This window comes from Dipodomys merriami, unplaced genomic scaffold (assembly GCF_024711535.1).
Source record: "Dipodomys merriami isolate MVZ:Mamm:240054 unplaced genomic scaffold, mDipMer1.0.p SCAF_39, whole genome shotgun sequence".
Lineage (NCBI taxonomy): Eukaryota > Metazoa > Chordata > Mammalia > Rodentia > Heteromyidae > Dipodomys > Dipodomys merriami.
The window spans coordinates 1,522,123-1,545,849 of NW_027205492.1; the positions used below are offsets into that span (position 1 = coordinate 1,522,123).

Sequence of the window (23,727 nt, forward strand, 5' to 3'; positions counted from 1 at the left end):
AGTCCATGCCCTCAAAGAGTATACTTTAGGGGAAAACACAATCAGTCTTAAAAAAGTACACTGGTAGCTGGGTGCCAGTGGCTCACGCCTGTAATCCTAGCTACTCAGGAGGCTGAGATCTGAGAATTGAGGTTTAAAGCCAGCCCCGGCAGGAAAGTCTGTGAGACTCTATCTCCAATAAATTACCAGAAAACCGGAAGTGGTGCTGTTGCTCAAGTGGTAGAGCACTCGCCTTGAGCTGAAGAGCTGAGGGACAGCACTAAGGCCCAGAGTTCAAGCCCCACAACGGACAAAAAAAACAAAAACGCTGGTCACTACTGGTCTCAGTGCAGCCTGGAGTCCTTTTGTCTTCCCCTCTGTGTTGTCTTTACATGGTCACTTCTCACAGGGGTTCTGAGGTAGCACAGCACACAAACCTAGGACATACATAGTCCTGACTCTGAAGTATTGTTGACTGTACTGCTCACCTACCTCCCCTGTAACTTCATTAACCTATGTTCAGCTTCCTGACTTGGAAAATGGAAACCCTAATGCCTAATACCTTACATGGTGTAATGATAAAATGCTTTTTATCAAGAGTGTTACATAATGCACAAAATGAAAATGCAAGATCTGAGAGGATATTAGATGCCATTCTTACTGCACCTCTTTTCCCACCAGCACCGGCAACTACCTCATCCTCTGCGTTTCTCAGAACATTTGTCTTGGGTTCTATTTCACATGATCGGTCTAGCATTATGCACAAATCGAATCCTTTTTCCCATATGCAAGCTCCTTGAAGTACCTGTGTTCCCTAAGTACCTAGTATGATACCTCTCAGTGAATATGGTTAGGGCAGAGAGAAAGGAGAATACAAAGGATGATTCTGAAGTTTTAAGTTTGTGTACCTGTTTAAATAGTGATGCTCTTAGCTGACCCAAGGGGCATAATTCTAATAAGAGATGACAGATGGTTGCCTTTAAGGTAATTTTGAGGTGGACAGGTAAGTGGGGATAGGATGTATAGGTAGTTGGATTATAGGGTGGAGAAGCTTAGAAACTAGAGATACTTTGTATATACATAGTAATTAAAGCTCTGGGTGTAAACATTATGCCCACCTTTGGTCCTCAGCTCCACCCACACCTGGGCCCCCTCCCATTCCTGGAGTTCCTGCAATAGAGCTGGCCCCTCCCTCTCTCCACCCAGACCCACCTGAACTCCCATCAGCCTCACTTCCTATCCCTCAGACCTGCTGCTACCTAGATAGGGAAGGCTGCCATGTGCTCTCTCCAGGAGAAATATGGCTCCTTTAATAAACCTTATAATAATCTTTCTCCTGTGCCTGCCTGCCTCTGCATGGTCCCCTAGGCTGGATGAGATGGATCCTTTCACTGGGCAATAGCTCACATTGACTAGGAAGAAGGCATAATACCTGGAGAGGACTTTGGCCTCTGTAGGGCAGAGCTTCCAATAGGAAGGAAATTGTAATTAGCAAAGGACTTATACCTAGTACTTGGATACATTGTGTGGAGCCTTCTGAGATCCTGGATAGTCCTGGGACCTAACCTGTCTCCTTTAGCCAGGGCCAGCAAACATAGTGCTCCTGACCCAGAGGCTGACTCTTGGGCTGCCAGGGAGTCATCTGGGTTGGAGCAGAGAAGTTGGGGAAAGCTGCTTTTACTGAAGGTCAAGGCCAGTGTACCCTCCTCTCTCATCCATGACACTGTCTGAACAAGCTGCCCCTCCTGTGTTGATATGTCGGCTTTCGTGACTCCTGCCTGACCTGCATGACAGCCCTCCAGCCTTGCAAGAGCCTCCAAGGCCCTTTGTCCAAGCTCAACACACACACACACACACACACACACACACACGCACACACACACACCCTTCCCTTGTTCCACTCTTTCATGACTTCATAGTTACACACACACACACACACACACACACACACACACACACACACACACACACACACACACACACACACACACACACACACACACACACACACACACACACACACACACACACACACACACACACACACACACACACACACACACACACACACACACACACACACACACACACACACACACACCCTCCCCTTGTTCCACTCTTTCATGACTTCATAGTTATCTGCTTCCCCATCTGTTTCCTCCCTCAGGCAGGGGTTTTCTCCAGGGCAGGAACTCAAATGCTTTATTGATCTGTTTTCTCGGACCTAACCTAGAACCTGACAAGGAATCTGGCCCTAGTAACACGGGGTCATCCTAATCAGGCCCTGATAGGATGATGGAAAAAATGAATAAATCTCACTGATGACTATTGTGCTCTCTTCAGTGAGTTCTCTAAGCCAGACCTTTCCCTTTTTCTTTCAAAAATACTTTTTATTATTATTATAAAGGTGATGAACACAGGAGTTACAGTTATATAAGTCAGGTAAAGCGTATATTTCCTTTTGGACAATGCCACCCCTTCCCTTGCTCTCTCCCATTTTTTCCTCTGATCCCCACCCACAAGTTGTATAGTTCATTTTCCACATAGTGTCTGGTGAGTACCACTGCTGCATTTGTTCACCCTTTGTCCTTCCATTTCTGTGCCTCACCTTACCCTTTCTTGGGGTCAAGGCATACTGTTACCACTTCTGAAATAAGCTGTGTACTAGAGAAAAAGATTGCCTGCCTAGATGATGTGAGGCTGGTGGTGACTTCCCTGCTTTTCCCCTGTATACTCAGGGTCAGGGCTAAGGCTGCTGTGGAGTAGTGGGAGGGCCTCACAGTTTGCCTTAACCCCATGGGACCAAGATAAGACACTCCATTTTTAAACATTTATCTGAAGAGAAGATTTCTGTAGAATCTTAACTCTTGGTGACTTTTTTTTTTTTTTTTTGCTGTTCGCAGGGCCTGAACTGGGCCTGGGCGCTGTCCCTCAGCTCTTCAACTCAAGGCTAGTACCCTACCACTTGAGCCATAGCACCACTTCCGGCTTTTTCTGCTATGTGGTGCTGAGGAATCGAACCCAGGGCCTCATGCTTGCAAGGCAAGCACTACCACTGAGCCACCTTCCCAGCCCTGGTAACTTGTATATTGGCAAGAATTCTTTGCAGCTGTGACCTGAAGCAGTTACATTGTAGCAATACAAGGTCCATGTAGAGGGATCCTACAGAGCTCTATCCAGCTATCTGAATAGCTTCTTCCTGTTTACCAAGGTAGGAAAGAGGCTGGATGCCAACTCAAGTCTAACTGCTCTTCTAGGTCAGGTGTTTGGGAGAAGTCCTGTTGGGTGTAACCAGCGGGTCAGAATTTGGCTAGGGGTCCCTCAGTCCCGGGAGGTGGGCTGGTCTTCTCCCTCTGCCACCTCACACCTCCTGTTGTCCTGTGACCCTGTGGTCCTGGATCTGGGGAAACTATCTGTGGGGCTGTTTAGAAAACCGTTGAGAGTCAGAGAACACTAGGGCATAGGTTCTGACCAAGAAGCTTGACTCTAAACTAAGGTCTTGAGTTTGATGGTTGGTTTCCTTGGCCTTTCCAGGGCCTGCTATGTTTCTAACTCTAGGGAGGAATTGGCTGGCTCCCAGGGGCTTTGCTCTGAGGAATCGCATAAAAGACTTAATGTTCCACCCTTGCAGTTCCCGTTCTCTTTCTAGGGTTCCTGCTGGACTGGAACTCTGCTTGAGCTACAGAATACTGATGCTATCTAGATCCCTGCAGTGGTTGGATGGGATGGTTGGCCAACTGGTCTCAGCAAGAGAGCTGGTGGTAGGCCCTTAGCTTGGCCTGATGTCTAGGACAGGGTGGAGAATGGGAGCCTAAGCAGGAAGTCGCCCTGCCTATGGAGGAGCCAAGCATTTAGATGGGTCCTCATGGTCCTCCCCCTTTCCCAGGCTCCAGGCTGGCCGGGTGCCATTTAACCTGTACCTTTGACAGCACCCTTTCTCTGCCCACCCAGCTGTGCCCTTTGTGTTACCCCAGGGCTAGGAAGCAGTGTTCCACAGTAGGAAGCAGGTTCTGAGCCAGCACTGAGAGCTATCTAGCTTCACAACTCCTAAAGTGAAAAGTGTTTGGGATTCAGTGGCTCAGATGAGGAAACAGGCTTTTAATGGGACAGCAGCTGTGACTGGGCATTGGCATATCCTAAAAGCCCAGATAGTCTGCTCTGAGTAAGTGCTGATCTCTGGTCTCTGTGGCTTCAAGTCAGGAGTCTGTCCTTGGACTGAGGAAGAAAGGACTGATCATGTAAGCTTTTAATGTAACAAATTCAGTCTTGTAGAATTCTGCCACAGTGCTTTGAGCTGGTAGCAAGTACACTTGTTTGTGCTGAAAACCAACACACAAAGCAATCTGGGGTTGTGGAAGTGAGGTGGGTCAAAACTGCTGCTTCCATTGGTGTCTGTGTGGAATGGGGAGTACATGGTCACCAATGCCTTCATTTTCCTACACAGTGAGTCAGAATAGACAGCGGACTTGGTCTTGGTGCTTTTTATCTATCTCCCATTCCTTTATCCTACTATGTGTGTATGGGGAGAGGGGTGGTATATAGCCCAGACTTGGGAACGTGCAGGTAGGCTGCCACAAACTCAGAAAGCAACCCTGATGTAGAGCATATCTGCACACATGGATCTAAGTATGAGGACTATGAAGGCCTCACGAATCCTGCTTCTCCAACACTGTGGTCCCCATCCTGTGAGGCTCCATTTTGAGCTGCTCGCTGCCTTGAGGACAATGCCAACTGCTCTGGCTTTCCTCTCTTGTAGGTTTGTGTGTGCCCCCCATTAGGAAATTGCATTTACCTCTTTTGCTGCCAGCTTTCATAGATCTCATGTCGATAACACCAGGCACACAGGCAGTGGGCTCTCAAGAAGGCCTTCACAGAAACCTTGTAAGGTAAAGGAGTTCCTTTGCTCAAGGAGTGAAGATCTGCCAGAGCCTCACAGCTGCAATGCAAGATCCACGTGGTCCTCCTTGCTGGGCCTGGCAGCTCGAGGAAGCAGATGGTCAGGACAGGCTTTCTGAAGGAGTGCGAAGAGGCAGATTTTCATCGGGCATGGAGCAGAGCAGAGCCCAGGATTTCACTTGGAGTATCACGCAGCCCGACTCTGAAAAGGTGCTTAGCCCTCAGAGCTGGCATGTGATGTTGGTCCTTGGCACCAGCACAGTGGTCCATCATCATTCCAGAGTCTCTCAAGGAGGGTGGAGTTTCTTCATCAGTTGGTGGGAAGTTAAATGTAAGAGACTGGGCCTCCTTCACTACCCCAGGCAGCTTATCTCATCATGGTCTACCCATAGCCATGTATGGAATGGCGTTGCCCACGCCATTCCTGAGCCTGGCGTGGAGCTCTGGTCTTGGAGGAGTCGGTGTGTGAAAGCCCCTGACAGGCTGGGCTGGCGAGCAATGCCCTCTCAGGTTGGGATGAGCCTCCACTCAGGCTTTGTCATCACTGTGCACCTTGGGTGGCCCTCTGGTTGTGGAATCCAACCCTTGCCCTCAGAGAGCGCCTCCTTCTCACACCCTTGTCTCCTGAGCAGGCTCAGTATCTCATCTCTTTTCTTTTTTTTTTTTTTGGTCGGTTGTGGGGCTTGAACTCTGGGCTTGGGCACTGCCCCTGCACTCTTCAGCTCAAGGCGAGCACTCTACCGCTTGAGCCACAGTGCCATTTCCGGTTTTCTAGTGGTTTATTGGAGATAAAGAGTCTTACAGACTTTGCTGCCCAGGCTGGCTTTGAACCGCAATCTTCAGATCTCAGCCTCCTGAGTAGCTAGGATTACAGGCGTGAGCCACCGGTGCCTGGCTCTCAGCTCTTTTCTTTAGTGTTTGCTTGAGCATTGGTCTCCAGTGAAACTGTGGAGGAAGAAGCTGGGTCTTCAGTCTTCTCCCCAAACTCCCAATTCTGGTAGGGTCTCACTGCTTGTCCTTCCTGGCCCAAAGAGGGTCTGCTTCAGACCATACTGGGCTGACTCAACCTCCTCTTCCCAGCTGCTACTAAGGCAGAGGACATGTCTGACGAGGGAGTCTCTTCCACATGATAGCAATTCTCAGGAAGGACCATACTGCATTTGTTTGTGGAGGCAAGGGTGTTCTTTCCAAGAGGACAGCAGAGTATCTCACTGCTGCCAGGTCCTTTTCAGCTTCCTTTTGGCTTGATGGACTCAGAAGGCATCAAACCACATTGGTTTCTCCTTATGGAAATACAAGAGACCAGCTGGGGGCTTAGGAATGCAGGATGCCTGGCCTCCAGCTGCTCTTTGCCTGGTTATTACCCTTCAGGCTGGAACATACAGGACAGCCTGGGGCTTACCTAGGATCCACTCTCTGCATGTGTGCTGTGGTTAGGGGGCCTGCATGTGACCTGGCAAGAGGCCTAGGACTAGCCCTGCAGCTGCCTGCAAAGTGTCAACCACATCATTGTGCATTATCTCTGGTGTCTGGTGAGCATCAGAAGGAAAAGACCCCTGTTAAAGATCATGCAAACCCTGACCTGTGTGTGTGTGTGTGTGTGTGTGTGTGTGTGTGTGTGTGTGCGCGCGCGCACGCGCACACCTGTGCCTGCATACGTATGTGTATACACATGTGTGCATGAGTGCACACACATTCATGTACCTTCATAAAAAAAAATGTGGGAGGGGGTGATATCAGCTTTACACCGGAAAAGCATTCTGGTTTCTGTTTCAAAGGGCAGAGTTTGTGGTTGTTTGCAGTTTCTGATCTGGGCATTTCCCCTTACATCTTTGGAAACTGTTCTCAGGCTGAGTCTTTTTGACCTAGTTCTCCCTCTTTCTTTTCTATCTGAATATAACGTCTCATTTTTACTCCAGCCCTATTTCACTGCTCCTTCGTGACCACATGGCTACTTTTTCTCATTTGTTCACTCAGTCATTCAGCAAACATTTAGAGGAGCTCTGGGTGGGGAGATGAGCAAATGCACAAGCAACATGATTAATACAGAGGAAAGCCCCAGTTAGTGAATGAATAGATCCTGGGAGTATGGAGCCAGGCCAAGGACTAGGATGAAATTGGGACCAAAAGCTGTGGGTCCAGTTTCAGTTGGATGGAGTAGAGAAGAAGGGAAGGCAAAAGCTTAAAGATAAATTCTGAGCCCTATCACAGCCTTGAAGGTCATAAAGGGAACAGATCCTAATTAGGGTGGGAGTGGGCCGCCTTGGGAGCGCAATGGATGGGACCTCCAGGAGTCCGAGCAATGTCTCATGAAGATTCACAAGTCAGGAAGAGTGGCTGGTTGGTGAGAACTAGGGGTGGGACCATTGGTAGCAGAGTCAGAGTTTCCAGCTAGAGGACAGGGAATTTTGCCCTGAGGATGGAATAGGGCCCTTTACTGTCATGGTAGGGAACCTAGGGGTTAGATCAACAGTGATGCTACTGCTACAGGTGGGATAGAAGGGTCTGCTATGGCTGAGGCTTCTATGGGCATGTCTTTAAGATGTGAGACATTCCAGTCATTCCCAGATCTCTGGGCCTGAGTCTGCTGAGTCTGGGCCTTGGTCTCCTGAGCCCCTTGTGGGCCTTCTCAGCTCTGACCTCTGGGACTATAGTTGGTTTATGTATGCTGTATGTTGTCAGAAAGCAGTCTGCACCCAACAGAGTAGGGTTCCCATTGAATCCATCTCTTTCTCAGGTCCAAGCATCTAGCCTATATTCTCAACAAGGAAACAGTGTGAGGGAGGGGATTGACACAGAGCTGTCTCCCAGAGAGCGTAATCTCTCTGGCCTCTAATCCTTAGCAAAGATCTAACCTTAGATTGATGCATCTCTTTTATCACCTCAGATAACTGTGAGGGGTTTGGGCTCTGCCCCAGTGGTTGGAAGTTGTCTTTTTTTTTTATTCCCTCCCTGGGGAAGAGTGTGGGAATGAGGAAACCACGCTGCCTTCCTTTGGGCAGTGACTTGGAGGCTCCAGGCTGACCTTTGCTCCTTCATTACTTTCCTAGTTGATATTCGTGAAATTAAGGAGATTCGCCCAGGGAAGACCTCACGGGACTTTGACCGTTATCAAGAGGACCCTGCTTTCCGGCCTGACCAGTCACACTGCTTTGTCATCCTCTATGGAATGGAATTCCGCTTGAAGACCCTGAGCCTGCAAGGTGGGAGTCCCGTGAGGGCATAGGCCAGGGGATTGCTTGCCAGTCCCTGCCCTTTAGCTCAGCTGTTGCTCTGCTCACAGCCACATCTGAGGATGAAGTCAACATGTGGATCAAAGGCTTAACTTGGTTGACAGAGGACACATTGCAGGCAGCCACGCCCCTACAGATTGAGAGGTAAGGCCCACCCAGATGGGTTTAAGAGGTGGGGCCTTAGGACACAGGGTCAGGGACTTTAGGCCGCTCTGGGCACAGACCCCCCCCTGCTACTCTTCCCCCCCCCTCCGCTCCTGTTCCCCAGGACCCACCCTAGCTGGAGGAGTGGCCCTCACCTCAAGCTTTTCTCTCTCTAGGTGGCTTCGGAAACAGTTCTACTCGGTGGATCGCAATCGTGAGGATCGGTAGGTGCTGAACTATGACTTGAACCCACCCAGCAGGTAGTTAAGAGGCTACCAGAACAATAGCTGTGCCTCTAAGTGCTGTCGGAAGAACATAATCCAAAGGACCAGCCTGTCTGAAGTAGGCCAAGGGGTTCTGGTACAGATAGCTTTCTGCGGAAAGTCCTCTGGTGGCCTTGGTACAAGCTGACAAGAAAGGCCAGCATGAGGATGTTGTGCATTCTGCACTGGGCAGAGTGGGTATGCCTAACTAACTGCTGTCTGCCAGGACACCTTGAGGGTCAAGGTGGCTGGCAGTGTAGTGAAGGAGGGCATGCCTTGAAGTTGATAGCTTTTAGGTCTGGAATGACAGAAGGGCCAAGAGATGAGAAGCAAAGGCCAAGTATCCTTGTGTGTGGACATAGTAAGGCACTGTGATTATTCTGAGAGGCAGGAAGCTGAGAGGTTTGTATGAGTGCCATACCGTGACTTAGTTTGCTGAGGATCATACTGGCTGCCTATGGAGGACTGTGATTTCTTCACCATTCTGAATGGAAGATGAAGGCTTTCTCTGGAGTGGGAATGGTAGATAGGAAGTGGCTGGATTTTGTCTATATTGTATTTTGAAGATAGACTCAAAGAGAATTTCCTAACACATTGATTTTGGTGTTTGAGATAAAAAAGAGTAAAGAATCAGCAGGTTCTTTGGCTTGAACAACTGGAAAATGGAGCTGTTGTTGATTAAGATGGAAAGCCTGGAGGGAACACATTGTGGGGAGCTCAGGGTTTGGTGTGGGGTGGAGATTTCATGTGCGTGGTAGTTGCCCAGGAAGAGGCATGGAGTCAGCAGTAGGTAGAATGAGTTCAAGGAACAGTCGGGGCTGGAGATGAAAACGTTAGAATGTGCAGGTGATCCTGAAAACCTTGGGAGGTGGTTGGCTGTCACAGGGCGCACATGTGGGGAGGGAGGAGGGACAGTGGCTGACTTCACATTATGGATGGAGCCCACTAAGAGCTGGTGAGGGTAAAAGGAAATCCCTATGGTGGGTGGCTTGGGCATAAGGGGAATGTGGCTGCTACTCCCAGGAGAAGGGGGACTGCAGCTGGAAACGTAAGTAAGCAGGATAAGGCAGGAAGAACTGGGGCCTTGTATACTGATGGGAAAGAATCTACAGAGGGAAATGGAAGGGGAGATAGACAGCATCTGTCTTAGTGGAAAATGAGGACCAGTGTTAGCACCTTCCTCCTGAGGGACTGAGGGTGGATGAGCTGATGCTCATGCAGAGCAATCACCTGCATTCAACAGCAGTTGACTGGTACTTCCTGTCATGCTCTCAGGCCAAGGGATACGTGGCCTCTACTCCCATACCCCCTTCCTAGGAAAGAAAGCCTTCCTTCTTCTCTTGTTGCCAGGACTACATCCTGGCTCCATGTCCTGGGCAGAACAGTCCTGGAAGGCAGGACTCTTGTCTGGGGCTTACCCTGACCCAGCACTGAAGTGCTGACTAGGGGTTTTCCAGGGAAGCAGGTCAAGGTGTTTCAAGTGAGCATTGCCCTGTGTTGTGTTGAAGCCAACCACCCTTTATGATCTGGGGAGGTGGGCATGAACAGCACCAGGGGATGCTAGAGACTGTCTTTCCTGCCAGTCATGCCTGACCCACTTTCTTGAGCCTGGTCACTTCTTGCCAGAATCATGGGCTTTTTTGTTTGTTCGTTTTATTGATAGATGGATAAATTCAAGTGAAGAAACTGAGGCCCAGAGAAAAGAAGGGATTTCCTTCAATTGCCCCCTTTCCTTCAAAGGGATTTCCTTCTGATCCAGTCTAGCCCTCAGGAATCCAGCTTCCCAAAGAATTGTTTACTGTTCAGCTAGTTCCAGATGGGCTTAGGTAGATGTCTGTTTTTTTTCAGTATATCAGCCAAGGACCTGAAAAACATGCTGTCTCAGGTCAACTACCGGGTCCCCAACATGCGCTTCCTCCGGGAGCGGCTGACGGTAAGAGCCTCTTGGATCTGTCTGCTGGCGGAATAGTGGAGGTCAGGAGCCCCTCAGCTGGGCCTGACTGGGCGTCACATTCTGTATTGTGTAGGACCTGGAGCAGCGCAGCGGGGATATCACCTATGGACAGTTTGCACAGTTGTACCGCAGCCTCATGTACAGCGCCCAGAAGACGGTGCATGAGCCACCTGTCCTGCTCCTGCCCTGCCCCTGCCCTTGCCCCTGCCCTTGCCCCTTCACCCACCCCAGCTCTGCTTGCCTCAGCCCTGCTACCCTGCTTGGGGGCTTGTGGGTACCATAGCTCCAGCATCCTCCTGAGACCTACCCCATCAGCTGCCCGCCTCTCTTCCTAAGAGCCACGTTCCTGCATGGCTTCCCAGGGCTCTCGCTCTGACCAGGTTCTGTTTCCTGCAGATGGACCTCCCTTTCTTGGAAGCCAGCACTCTGAGGTTTGGTTTCAAGTGGGGAGTTGGGGTTCTATCCTGGGTTATTCCAGATCCGGGTAGGAGACAGTGTGTGTGTGTGGGGGGGGAGCTATACTGGACCATCTTAGGCAGCTGACTGGAAGCTAGGCTCTGTCTTCTCCATCAGGCATGCTAGCCAGCTGACTGCCTGGCCCTTACCTTCTCTCCCTGCAGGACTGGAGAACGGCCAGAACTCTGCCGAGTGTCTCTTTCAGAATTCCAGCAGTTCCTCCTTGAGTACCAGGGGGTGAGACTGGGTTGGGGCTGGGTGTTGGGTCAGGTTGAGGGATGAGTTCACCCCTCAGATGGAGGCCTCACCCATTCACCACTTTGCACTTTGCAGGAGCTGTGGGCTGTTGACCGGCTCCAGGTACAGGAATTCATGCTCAGCTTTCTCCGAGATCCCTTGCGAGAGATCGAGGAGCCATACTTCTTCCTGGATGAGGTAAGCCCCACTTTCTATACTTTCTGCCAGAGGAAATGGTAAGGTAAGCAGGCCCCACCTGCACCCGAGGATCTAGATTCTCTTTGGGAATGTTACCTTGTTTCTACCTACTGTCTACCTTGCCTAACTCGGTTAAGACTGAGTATCCTCTACTGTTCCCACCGTCCATCCTGGCAGCAGCTAGGCTCACTTGCCCTTTGCACATCTGTTTCTGGACAGTTTGTCACCTTCCTGTTCTCCAAAGAGAACAGTGTGTGGAACTCTCAGCTGGATGCAGTGTGCCCAGACACCATGAACAACCCTCTGTCCCACTACTGGATCTCCTCCTCACACAACACGTGAGTAGCTCCCTCAGCACTGCCCAGCTCCTCCTGGGGAGAATGGCCAGCCCATAGGCTACACCACCTCTTCTGTGTGCCCAGATACCTGACCGGGGACCAGTTCTCCAGCGAGTCTTCCCTGGAAGCCTATGCTCGCTGCCTGCGGATGGGCTGCCGCTGCATTGAGTGTACGTGGGGTCTGGGGTGCGGGGAGGGAAGGGCCCTGGGCCAGGGGTTTGATTATGGTGACGTTGCTCCACAGTGGACTGCTGGGATGGCCCAGATGGGATGCCTGTCATTTACCATGGGCACACCCTTACCACCAAGATAAAGTTCTCAGACGTTCTGCACACCATCAAAGAGCATGCCTTTGTGGCCTCAGAGTGAGTGGATGTGGAAGACCTCCAGCTCATCACTTCTCCTCATGTCCCTCACCTGCCAGGTCCCACTCCCTACTCTCCATCTTTGCCTTCCTCTTTGCTTGCTTGCTTCTTGTTCAAGCAATCGTATATCAAGTTTTCCCCTCCATTACCCTGCATCCTTAGCCAACCTTCTTTTCTTTTCTGAAGAAAGCATCCCTAGATCATCTCAACCTCAGAAGCATTTCTGTGAATATAGTGTCTTTAGGCCAGTGTCCTGCCAGCTCCTCACAACCGAGGAAATTGTATGTTCCCTGTTCTCCTAGGAGTGAGCCACTCCTCAAGTACCCTGTTCACCTCCTCACATGTAGCGTCACCAATCTTATCTCCCTGTGGGGCCCTGAGAGCCCTCCAGCAGTAGCATTTGGAGGTTGCCTCTCATCTCTTCTGACTTTGCACTGTTGGAAAGCTCTGTAATTGTGCCCTCTCTGAGGCTCCCTTCTACAGCACTGGCTACCCCTTGGCTCCAGAGCTGCCCCTGTGGAGTCCTTCCCCGCCCACCTCTGACTACCTCTTCTCTGGGAAAGCTCTTCTGGGTGAGGTGCTGTAGGCTTTGGTTCCCAGCACCCCGTTCTGTAAGGGACTGATTGGACTGAGTCTGTCATTGCGCCCACTGCTGCCCCACAGGTACCCAGTCATCCTGTCCATTGAGGACCACTGTAGCATTGCCCAGCAGCGGAACATGGCCCAGTACTTCAAGAAGGTGCTCGGGGATACTCTCCTCACCAAGCCCGTGGACATTGCTGCTGATGGGCTTCCCTCACCCAACCAGCTTAAGAGGAAGATCCTCATCAAGGTGTGGTGGAGGTGCCCGTAACATCCCAGCACACTTGCCCAGGCCAGGGCTTCTGGGAGGTCTAGACCAAGAGGTCTAGTCCCAGGTGAGGTGGTGGGGCTAGGCCTGGAGCAGGTATTATCATGACCTGGCCTGCTCCCCCCTCCTTTCCACTTCCCCCCCAGCACAAGAAGCTGGCTGAGGGCAGTGCCTATGAGGAAGTGCCCACCTCTGTGATGTACTCTGAGAATGACATCAGCAACTCCATCAAGAATGGTATTCTGTACCTGGAGGACCCTGTGAACCATGTGAGGCCCGGGCTGGACTGGGCTGGTTGAGGCCAGGAGGTGGGGGATTATGGCTTACAGCTCCCCCTCCCTTGGTCTTCCCAGGAATGGTATCCCCATTACTTCGTTCTGACCAGCAGCAAGATCTACTACTCTGAGGAGACCAGCAGTGATCAGGGCAACGAGGATGAGGAGGAGCCCAAAGAGGTGAGGAGCTGGCCGTGGGCTGGGGCTGTGATGGCTAGGGCTGGGCAGAGGCGCCGAGTGTCTTAGCCATGACTGCTCTCATCAACAGGCCAGTGGGAGCACAGAGCTACACTCCAGTGAGAAGTGGTTCCATGGGAAGCTTGGGGCTGGCCGGGATGGGCGGCACATTGCCGAGCGCCTGCTCACCGAGTACTGCATCGAGACCGGGGCCCCCGACGGCTCCTTCCTAGTGCGGGAGAGTGAGACCTTCGTGGGCGACTACACGCTCTCTTTCTGGTAACCATCCCAGTACAGTGTGTTCTGTCAGCATGAGTACGTGGACGGCATCACCAGAGACACCTGTGCTTAACATTGGAAGTTTTGTGTCTAGGCTTGTATGTGGAACATAACACAGATACTCTCTTCCACACATGCACACACAAGCAGGTGAATTTTCAGTCTATTTGAAGGCCTCCCACATGATTCTCTCCTCATTCTCTTTGCTCAGGCGGAATGGGAAAGTCCAGCATTGCCGCATCCATTCCCGGCAGGATGCTGGGACCCCCAAGTTCTTCTTGACGGACAACCTTGTCTTTGACGCCCTCTATGACCTCATCACACACTATCAGCAGGTGCCTCTGCGCTGCAATGAGTTTGAGATGCGCCTTTCAGAGCCCGTCCCACAGACCAATGCCCACGAGAGCAAAGAGTGAGGAAGGGGGCAGGGCTGGTGGGTGGGGACATGCGTGGTGCTGGCCAGAGCCTGACTCTGTCTGTACTCAGGTGGTACCATTCAAGCCTGACCAGAACACAGGCTGAGCACATGCTGATGCGTGTGCCCCGTGATGGAGCCTTCCTGGTGCGGAAACGGAGCGAGCCCAATTCGTATGCCATCTCCTTCCGGTAAGGGGTGCAGCCTTGGGGGGGTGTGAGAGGGAGCCTGGCCTGGGCACTTCATGTCGGTCAGTTTGTGTGATTTCCTGTTCTCCTCAAGGGCTGAGGGCAAAATCAAGCACTGTCGCGTCCAGCAGGAGGGCCAGACTGTGATGCTGGGGAACTCTGAGTTTGACAGCCTTGTCGATCTCATCAGCTACTATGAGAAGCACCCATTGTACCGCAAGATGAAGCTGCGCTACCCCATCAATGAGGAGGCTCTGGAGAAGATCGGCACTGCTGTGAGGGGGCTGGGAGGCATGGCGGGAACAGAAGAGACCCAGAATCTCATGGATATGCCTGACAGTACCTTCTGGGTGTTATAGGAGTTTTAGGAGGGGTCTTTTGCTTGGCTGGGGCCAAGCCCAGAAGAGAGTGACAGATGTGAGTTGTGTCTTCAAGGATGTGGGTAGTGTTCAAGCAAAAAGATCTCTGAGCCAAGGGGGTGTGGTGACAGAGTCCAGGAGTTGGTACAGGGAGAGACATGCATGCAGGAAACATGTCCATACAGTGGGCTTGGAGAGGCAAGGGAAGTAGGCTGCATGGTATGGCTGGAGCGCTCTGGGGGATGCCAGAAGAAGGGGCCCTCAGAAGGGGCAGGAGGGCCCTTGACCAGGCTCATGGCCTTGGATAGGGGAGTGGCACCTCAGGCAGGTGGTGAGCCAAAAGGTATCGAGGGTGGTGAGAGGAGAGGCAGGAATTTTCTGACTCCAGGGAGAGCCAGTGATTAAAAGCATGGAGCCATGTGGTCCTTGTGTGGGACCTAAGTACAGATAGCTCATGAACAGTTGGGGTTTGGACCTTTAAGAGCCCAGATGAAGATTTGAGAATCACGTTTTAAGCCTTGGATAAGGGTGTGCAAGCCAGGGGCTGGTGGCTTACGCCTGTAATCCTAGCTACTCAGGAAGCTGAGATCTGAGGATCGCAATTTAAAGCCAGCCCAGGCAGGAAAGTCTATGAGACTCTTATCTCCAACTAACCACCAGAAAACCAGAAGTGGCTCTGTGGCTCAAGTGGTAGAGAGCTAGCCTTGAGCTGAAGAGCTGACGGACAGCGCCCAGGCCCAGAGTTCAAGCCCCATGACTGACAAAAAAAAAAAAAAAGTATGTGCGGATCAGGCCTGAGGCCTTCTAAGGTGGGTTGGGAAGTCCCAATGACATGACCACATGTCAGTGAAGAGGGCAGGCAAGGAAGGCTAGGTGGAAGCCATCTCTGCTGGAGAAGGAGCCTGTGGGAGCTAGCAGCTCCTTTTTGTCTGGGTTCTGGGGCATTAACAGATGCCACTATGTCTTTTTCTAGGAGCCCGACTATGGGGCCCTGTACGAGGGACGCAACCCTGGTTTCTATGTGGAGGCGAACCCTATGCCAACATTCAAGGTACAGAGCCACTTTTGGAAATAGGAGGTGGGGACAAGGTTCCCAGCTGCTTGGGACTTACAATTCTATGTTCTGGGCTCATCTGTGGTCTGTAAGGAGAAGTAGTGGTTGTGGTTTTCTGAGGCCCAAGAGGTTGTGAGAGATGTGTGGTTGGCAAATGACGGCAGCTCTCCCAAGGCCAACCCCCTCCCTAGGTCCTGTCTCGTGTGTTGGCACTGACTATTCAGAACTGTTGTAGGAGTCCCCTCCTCCCCATTTCTGCCATAAGCAGCAGCAGATCCTCTTGCTCTGTTCTCAGATACAGGGGACTATGCCCTATTTATCCCTCCCCCCTCAGCAGCCAGGAGGCCTTCAGCAGTGGAACATGAGCTGTGCCCACAGTCTACAGGTCCTGGGAGATACACTTGGGAGGGCTACTGCAGAACTTCCCTTCCTGCCAGCTCTGATTCCTGGGAATAGACTCAAGGTTCACCTTGTGGCCTAGATGGGGATCAGAATATTCTACCTGAGTCCTCTGGAGCTTCCCTGACAGCATCCCTCCCCCTCCCAGCCTTACTAGGGCTGGTTGCCAGCACTAGCAACTCCCATTGGCCTGAGCCCAGAGGTGGGTAGCACAGGCACAGGTATGGCCTGAAGCCCCGGTAGCAGAGAGGGACTGTTTTCACCTGTTCATCCCACTTTTGCAGTGTGCAGTCAAAGCCCTCTTTGACTACAAGGCCCAGAGAGAGGATGAGCTTACCTTCACCAAGAGCGCCATCATCCAGAACGTGGAGAAGCAAGACGGGGGCTGGTGAGCCTGCTCCCTGGGCTGGGGAGCCTGTGTGTGGTGGGACAGGGGCTGGAACTAAGAGGTCCCACGTGTGCACCAGCGATGCTGCTTTTTCCTGGCTTAGGTGTGGGAGCCCCCAGTAAAGGATGCCTTCCTTGTGGGCATTGGGTTAGTTTCTGAGAGGTCAGCACTCTGCCACTTCTCCAGGTGGAGGGGAGATTATGGTGGGAAGAAGCAGCTGTGGTTCCCATCAAATTATGTGGAAGAGATGATCAGCCCTGCAGCTCTGGAGCCTGAGAGGGAGGTGAGATTTTCCCGTCCTGGTTCTCTTCTCCACGCCTCCATCACACACAGTCCTAGTCCTGCCTGTGGGAGCACACGTAGCTATCGCGTGAGGGCCAAGCACAGAGCCTGTGTGGCTCTGTCCCTGTGCCGCCTGGCTCACCATGGTACACCTGCAAGATGCATTGTCTCCCACACACACCCCCTTCACATGCACGCGGCAGCCATGCTGACCATTCTGTGGGCTTTGCTTCCCGTAGCACTTGGACGAGAACAGCCCTCTGGGGGACTTGCTGCGGGGGGTCTTGGATGTGCCAGCCTGTCAGATTGGTGAGCCCTTATCCCTTTCTCCCACCCCCTGTTCTGTGATGTCAGGCTCTCCTGTCGACTCCTTATGCTTCTGGAGGTGAAGCCAGTAGCTGAAACCCCAGAGGCTGCTCTCACCTAAATTCCCCCCATTATCTGGCCACCTCAGGCTCCTTTTGTCACTCCTAGCTTTGTCCCTTGCATGTTGGCCCTGTGCCAGGCACTGTGGAGTCAGAATAAATAGCATAGATGCTGAGGGCTGATGGGTTGTGCCACATAGGTGTTGTGACACAGATATGGAGATGGGGGTACAGAAGGGGACATGGCCCAAGGCAGGGGTGTGAGTCACGTAGAGCTGGACCGAAGCTTCTGGTACTACCACAACTGCCCATGATGTGTCTTGAGTTGCAGTGTAAAATGGGCCCACATATTGGTCTCCACTTACAGGGTGTAGCTAGGAAGAGAGGATGAGGTAGAGCTCATTTGAGCCAATGCTGTGGGTGTGGGTGGAGGATAGAGAGGTGTCTGTTTCCAGCTCTTGTCTTCTCTCACCTTCCCAGCCATCCGTCCTGAGGGCAAGAACAACCGGCTCTTCGTCTTCTCCATCAGCATGACATCAGTAACCCACTGGTCCTTAGATGTTGCTGCAGACTCACAGGAGGAGCTGCAAGACTGGGTGAAGAAGATCCGTGAAGTGGCGCAGACCGCAGATGCCAGGGTGAGAAGCAGGGGCAGCCTAGAGGGCGCTGCTGGGGCCGGGAGGACAGCCAAGACCTCTATTCCCACCACTGGTCCCTTCAAAGCAGGCTGCTGATGCCTTACCCAGCTCACCTTTGCCTTGCCTTAGGGAAGGATCCAGAAGAGTAGACTCACAGACAGCAGCGTGGTGTGCTTAGAAAGTGTTGAAAATGCAGTGTTGGGTCATCCAGGAGAGGATACATAGCGGGAAGTTGGAAACATAAGCGATGTCCTGGGCTGGAAGGGTATGCTGGTAGGGAAAGAGTGAGCCTGCTGTGAGGATGTGAGCCCAGGGTGGGTGGAGAGGCTGCAGCCCCTAGGGATAGCAAGTCTCTGATGTGCAGAGGGGTAGTCAGATGTGAAAAGAACCCGAGCGTGCCCACTGGTGTTACCAGTGCAGATACTGAGGTGTGGCAGTGACATGCCTGGGTCGGGTGTCAGCTAAGAATCAGGAGCAGCTCCCTGAGGGAAAGGTGGGTCTAGGGTTTGGTGAGTGGTGGCAGAGATCTACACGGTGGGAAAGACACTAGTCTTCTGGAGGAGGGAGGTTGTTCCACTGGCCTGGGGACAGGAGGAAGCATGTCAAGAGTAAGGGAACTCCTGCTTGGAGGCATCATCCCACTGCATCTAGGTTGTGTCTAATTTAGAAAAACGGTACCTGTGAGCCCAGTGCAGAGGGCGTGGGCACTGAGGATGTATTGGGGCTGGAGTGTGAGGTGCTGGGGAAAGAGACCCAATGGTGGAGGCAACAGATGCTGACTCTAGTTGGAAAGCAAAGAGAAAGTATGAGTAAGAGGACCTCCTGCGTGGCATGCTGGGTGTAGTGTCACGCGGGGCAGGGTGTCTGGGTGGGTTTCTGCAGCTCAGATCGGGCGTGGAAAGAAGTGGGTCATGTTGCTGTTGGGAAACTGAGGTAGTAAAAATCATCTTAGGCACAGATGTTGCTGAGCCAGGGTATGAGGACTTAGTACAGCCTCAGGTAGCCAGGAGGTTTTTGTGGGGTTTGCCCAGGGATGAGGCTGGGAAGGGGAGGGAGCAGGGCCAGCCCTGGGCTCCCTGTGAGATCATGTTGGTGATGGTGAGGATTTCACCTTCTCAGAGGATTGGAGGATGAGTGTATCCTTGAGGACATAAAAAGATGAAGCTGAGGACAGAAGGCCTTGTTTGCCTTGTTTACTGCCTGGCGGGATCCGGAAGTTGCATAAAAGGGGGTCAGAGGGCCCCAGAGCACCTATAGTGTGGGCCTGCCCACCGCTGGCAGGAGCCGTCTCCTGGGCAGAGCTGGAGCCTGGGACAACAAGGCCTTGTGTGTATTACCAGCTCACCGAGGGGAAGATGATGGAAAGGAGGAAGAAGATTGCCCTGGAGCTTTCTGAACTTGTCGTCTACTGCCGGCCTGTTCCCTTTGATGAAGAGAGTAAGGCCAGGCCCAGGTGGGATGAGTGGGCACTGGGGGCCTGGTGGTGTAGGCACTTTCCCTGGCTGGCTGGAGAGGGGTGTTCAGTGCCCCCTTTACTCCCTGGGTGGACAGGCTCTGTAAGCATTCTCCCTGTTTGGTTCAGAGATTGGCACAGAACGGGCCTGCTACCGGGATATGTCATCCTTCCCGGAAACCAAGGCTGAGAAGTATGTGAACAAGGCCAAAGGCAAGAAGTTCCTCCAGTACAACCGGCTGCAGCTTTCCCGCATCTACCCCAAGGGCCAGCGGCTAGATTCCTCTAATTATGACCCTTTGCCTATGTGGATCTGTGGCAGTCAACTTGTAGCGCTCAACTTCCAGACCCCAGGTGAGGAGACCCCCCTATGGGGGACAGTGGGGAGGCGCATCTGGGCAGTTGGACTAGATCACATTGGAACCCCACTCTTCTAGACAAGCCTATGCAAATGAACCAGGCCCTCTTCATGGCGGGTGGGCACTGTGGCTACGTGCTGCAACCAAGCACCATGCGAGATGAGGCCTTTGACCCGTTTGACAAGAGCAGCCTCCGGGGACTAGAGCCCTGCGCTATCTGCATCGAGGTAGGTGGTGTTCATGGGTTTCCCGTGGGAAGAGGCTGCTTTTAGCTGAGAGATGTTAGTGGTGTATTTGTTAAGAGTGGAGATGTTGGGGCTGGGAAGGTGGCTCAGTGGTACAGTGCTTGCCTTGCATGCATGAGGCCTTGGGTTCGATTCCTCCGCACCACATAAGCAGAAAAAGCCGGAATGGTGCTGTGGCTCAAGTGGGAGGGCGCTCGTCTTAAGCTGAAGAGCTGAGGGACAGCGCCCAGGCCCAGAGTTTGGGCCCCATGACTGGCCAAAAAAAAAAAAAGAGTGGGGCTATCTCAGGAGTCCAGGCTGGGGGTCATTCAGCGTGTGGGGAGAAGCACAGCCAGGAGAAGCAGTTACATACTTCTAGAGAAGTCTTGTATAGGTGAGGGGAGTCACAAGCTCAAGAAGAATCCTCCTCTGAGGTGGAAAGTCTGCAAGGGTCCCCTCCCCACTGTGCGTTTGGGATCTCAGAGGCAGCTGGACTGACTGGCCACTTCCTGGCACCAAGGAGTCAAGCTTCCAGGAAGGCCACCCTGTGGGAAACCACTCACTAACAGAATAGGCTGGTCAGGATGACAGAGGACAAAGCACCTGGTTAGCCCGGTGCCCATTTACAAGAGTAAGCCAGAGCTGGGCTTCGCATGGCCCAGGGCCTCCTTGCCCTCAGTCCTTCAGCCCCCAGCATGCCTGTGGTGAAAAGCTGTGGCAAAGGCTAGCCTGGGGCGGGGGAGGGGGAGTCAAGCTGGGAAGGCTTGAAGGAAGAGTGTGGTATGGGGCCAAGTCGGGCACACCTAGGGTGAGTGCAGAGCCACTGATGAACTTCCCCAATGGGAGGTTATATAAAAGACTTCCAGGCCGGGCGCTGGTGGCTCACGCCTGTAATCCTAGCTACTCAGGAGGCTGAGATCTGAGGATCGCGGTTCAAAGCCAGCCCGGGCAAGAAAGACCATGAGACTCCTATCTCCAATAAACCACCAGAAAACCGGAAGTGGCGCTGTAGCTCAAGTGGTAGAGCGCTCACCTTGAGCTGAAGAGCTGAGGGACAACGCCCAGGCCCAGAGTTCAAGCCCCACAACCGACAAAAAAAAAAAAAAAAAAAAAGACTTCCAGGGGCTGGGAAGGTGGCCTAGTGGTAGAGCGCTGGCCTAGCATGCATGAAGCCTGGGTTCCATTCCTCAGTACCACATACACAGAAAAGGCCAGAAGTGGTGCTGTGCCTTGAGCAAAAGAAGCTCAGGGACAGAGCCCAGGCCTGAGTTCAAGCCCCAGGACTGGCAAAATAAATTCTTTATTGAAACACACGGATTTAACATGAGGTAGATTGCAAAACTTACGTGAAATATTTTGGTTAGAGCTTAGATGTGTGTGTGTGTGTGTGTGTGTGTGTGTGCGCGCGCGCGCGCGTGCGTGCGTGCGTACTTGGGTGCATGCTGGTCTTGGTCCTGGGGCTTGAACTTAGGGCTATCCCTGAGCTTTTTAGCTCAAGACTAGGTTTCTATCACTTGAGTCACAGCTCCACATCTAGCACGTAGAGATTAAGTTTTTATAAGCAGCTGGCAGCTGCTCTGACTTGGGGCCCTGATTTGTGGACTTACGGGCAGAGTTCTTAGGGCCCAGCAGAGGGCGCACTCCCTCCACATAGGTTTGTTCTGAGCGGTGGTTGTGGTAATGACAAGAACGGTAAGGCAATTCCTGTCTCATCTCCACCTGCCTTACAGGTTCTGGGGGCCCGGCATCTGCCAAAGAATGGCCGGGGCATTGTGTGTCCTTTCGTGGAGATTGAGGTAGCTGGGGCTGAGTATGACAGTGTTAAGCAGAAGACAGAGTTCGTAGGTAAGTCAGGACCGTTCTCTTTCTCCTGGGCTGCTAAAAGCTTCTCCTTGCTGGGTACCTCATCTTTTTTCCTTGCTTTCACAGTGGACAATGGTCTGAACCCTGTGTGGCCCACCAAGCCCTTCCACTTCCAGATTAGTAACCCTAAATTTGCCTTCCTTCGCTTTGTGGTGTATGAGGAAGACATGTTTAGTGACCAGAACTTCTTGGCTCAGGCTACTTTCCCAGTAAAGGGATTGAAGACTGGTGAGGGCCCTTCGCTGACACGGTGCCCTGGGACCTTGCTGCTGGGGTGGGGCTGGGCCCTTGGCTGGCACCTTTCCGTGCTGAGCCAGGCTTTCCTCCTGGTAGGATACAGAGCGGTGCCTTTGAAAAACAACTACAGTGAAGATCTGGAGTTGGCTTCCCTGCTCATCAAGATTGACATTTTCCCTGCTAAGGTGACTGCAACAGGGGTAGGTGGGTGGAGAATGGACATCATCTCCCCCTTCCCAGGGTGCAAGTAGCCCTTGACCTCTTTGCCCTTGTTGAGCAGGAGAATGGAGACCTCAGTCCCTTTGGTGGTACATCCCTGCGGGAACGGAGCTCAGATGCCTCCTCCAACCAGCTGTTCCATGGCCGGGCCCGAGAAGGGTCCTTGGAAGGCCGCTATCAGCAGCCATTTGAGGACTTCCGCATCTCCCAGGAGCATCTTGCAGACCATTTTGACAGTCGAGAGCGAAGGTTAGGGAGGTGGGGGAGGCAGCTGATATGGCTAGGGAGGGTGCTAGAGTCGAGAAGGCTGGCTCTCCCGTGACGTTCTCCTGGGTAAAGAATGTGCAGTTGTCTGGCTTTGCAGCCCATGAGGCTACAAGGCCCTGTTACCAGTAAGGACACTTCCCTTCTGTCCAGGGCCCCAAGAAGGACTCGAGTCAATGGAGACAACCGCCTCTAGTGCCCGCCTTGTTGGAGAGTAGCAGGTGCTGCGAGCCTCGTGGAGTGCGGTGAACTGGGTTCTCTGGGAGTGGCCTACCGTGGCAGCCTTCCTGGGGTCACAGCCTGGAGCCTGGATTCCAGCAGTGAATGCTAGCAAAACCAAGCCATTAATGAGATGTACTGTTTGGGCCCTCCGTGCCCAACTCTGGGTGAAGGCAAAAACTGTACTGTGTCTCGCATTAAGCACACATCTGGCCCTGAATCTAGAGATGGTTCTGTCCATCTTGTGGGGCCAGGACCAGGGCCGAAGCCCTTTGGAGAGGGAGGCAGCCTCCTTGGCGGCACAGGAGGCTTCAAGGAGCCGTTGACATTCCCGAGAGTGGAAGAGGAGGAGCCTTGCAGGGCCAGGGAAGCAAACAAAGTTTACATTGTCCTGTAGCTTTAAAACCACAGCTGGGCAGGGTAAGAGCATAGAGGTCCCTGGAGCCAGGGCAGAGGAAGTCAAGGTCTGTGTGGAGGAGGAGGAGGGCTCTGCCCTGCCCCAGGAGGAGGACACAGCACAAGGGCACATTGCCCGTGGCTGGGATGCCACCTAGCCTGACAGATACAGGGGATCATGATAAAAACATAGCAGTATTATTTTTCTTCTCAGTGGTATTGTAACTAAGTTATTCACTCCTCCTGCTCCTTACCCTCAGAGGGAAACCTCAGTACAGAGCCTTTGCGAGCTGTGCTGCCAGCCCGGCTTGGAAGGGGCTCGGTATGGGTGGTAAGGCTGTGGGGGAAGGGGTGGGAAGAGGAAAGAGCCAAGTATCCCGGTGAACTTTTTTTGTTTGTTTTTAAGGCAAGGAAGACTTTGTTCTCCCTTAGGAATGAACAGGGGATGTAAGGAGTTACCTGCCACCTGGGTAGGTGGTCAGGCAGTCAGACGCTGAGTAAAGCTGCTTGGCTCAGCACAGCTTCTGGGTAGCTGGTCAGGGGAGGGAGGAGAGAGCGGAAGCGCTGGGAAGGCAGCCCCCCTCTGAGGTCAGAGGCTGGGGACCAGCCCCGTGGGTGCCAAGGTGCCTCAGCATAGCCAGCATTCAGCACACGCAAACCCACTGCCCACATTTGGGCTCAGGGTTGGCCATTTGCTAGTTCTGCTGCCCTCTTAAGATCTGACTGCCAAATAAATCATCCTCATGTCCTTTTTCCTTTAA

General features: G+C 52.6%; 1 protein-coding gene across 1 annotated transcript in view; it reads left to right on the forward strand.

Annotated features, from left to right (window-relative positions):
• The window catches only part of Plcg1 (phospholipase C gamma 1), a 34,961-nt gene extending 11,234 nt beyond the window's left edge, over positions 1 to 23,727 (forward strand). Inside the window, exons 2-32 of the mRNA XM_069989754.1 lie at positions 7,926 to 8,078; positions 8,159 to 8,252; positions 8,429 to 8,476; positions 10,364 to 10,448; positions 10,543 to 10,626; positions 10,866 to 10,900; positions 11,090 to 11,162; positions 11,259 to 11,360; positions 11,580 to 11,698; positions 11,783 to 11,868; positions 11,943 to 12,063; positions 12,727 to 12,895; positions 13,060 to 13,182; positions 13,267 to 13,368; positions 13,457 to 13,644; positions 13,856 to 14,056; positions 14,131 to 14,250; positions 14,342 to 14,522; positions 15,580 to 15,657; positions 16,344 to 16,447; positions 16,634 to 16,730; positions 16,969 to 17,038; positions 17,575 to 17,732; positions 19,073 to 19,169; positions 19,315 to 19,539; positions 19,623 to 19,771; positions 21,499 to 21,613; positions 21,698 to 21,859; positions 21,965 to 22,053; positions 22,149 to 22,336; positions 22,505 to 23,727. Of these exons, the coding sequence (XP_069845855.1) occupies positions 7,926 to 8,078; positions 8,159 to 8,252; positions 8,429 to 8,476; positions 10,364 to 10,448; positions 10,543 to 10,626; positions 10,866 to 10,900; positions 11,090 to 11,162; positions 11,259 to 11,360; positions 11,580 to 11,698; positions 11,783 to 11,868; positions 11,943 to 12,063; positions 12,727 to 12,895; positions 13,060 to 13,182; positions 13,267 to 13,368; positions 13,457 to 13,644; positions 13,856 to 14,056; positions 14,131 to 14,250; positions 14,342 to 14,522; positions 15,580 to 15,657; positions 16,344 to 16,447; positions 16,634 to 16,730; positions 16,969 to 17,038; positions 17,575 to 17,732; positions 19,073 to 19,169; positions 19,315 to 19,539; positions 19,623 to 19,771; positions 21,499 to 21,613; positions 21,698 to 21,859; positions 21,965 to 22,053; positions 22,149 to 22,336; positions 22,505 to 22,547 (3,659 nt within the window). The 3' untranslated portion in view covers positions 22,548 to 23,727. The remainder of the gene's footprint in view (positions 1 to 7,925; positions 8,079 to 8,158; positions 8,253 to 8,428; positions 8,477 to 10,363; positions 10,449 to 10,542; positions 10,627 to 10,865; positions 10,901 to 11,089; positions 11,163 to 11,258; positions 11,361 to 11,579; positions 11,699 to 11,782; positions 11,869 to 11,942; positions 12,064 to 12,726; positions 12,896 to 13,059; positions 13,183 to 13,266; positions 13,369 to 13,456; positions 13,645 to 13,855; positions 14,057 to 14,130; positions 14,251 to 14,341; positions 14,523 to 15,579; positions 15,658 to 16,343; positions 16,448 to 16,633; positions 16,731 to 16,968; positions 17,039 to 17,574; positions 17,733 to 19,072; positions 19,170 to 19,314; positions 19,540 to 19,622; positions 19,772 to 21,498; positions 21,614 to 21,697; positions 21,860 to 21,964; positions 22,054 to 22,148; positions 22,337 to 22,504) is intronic.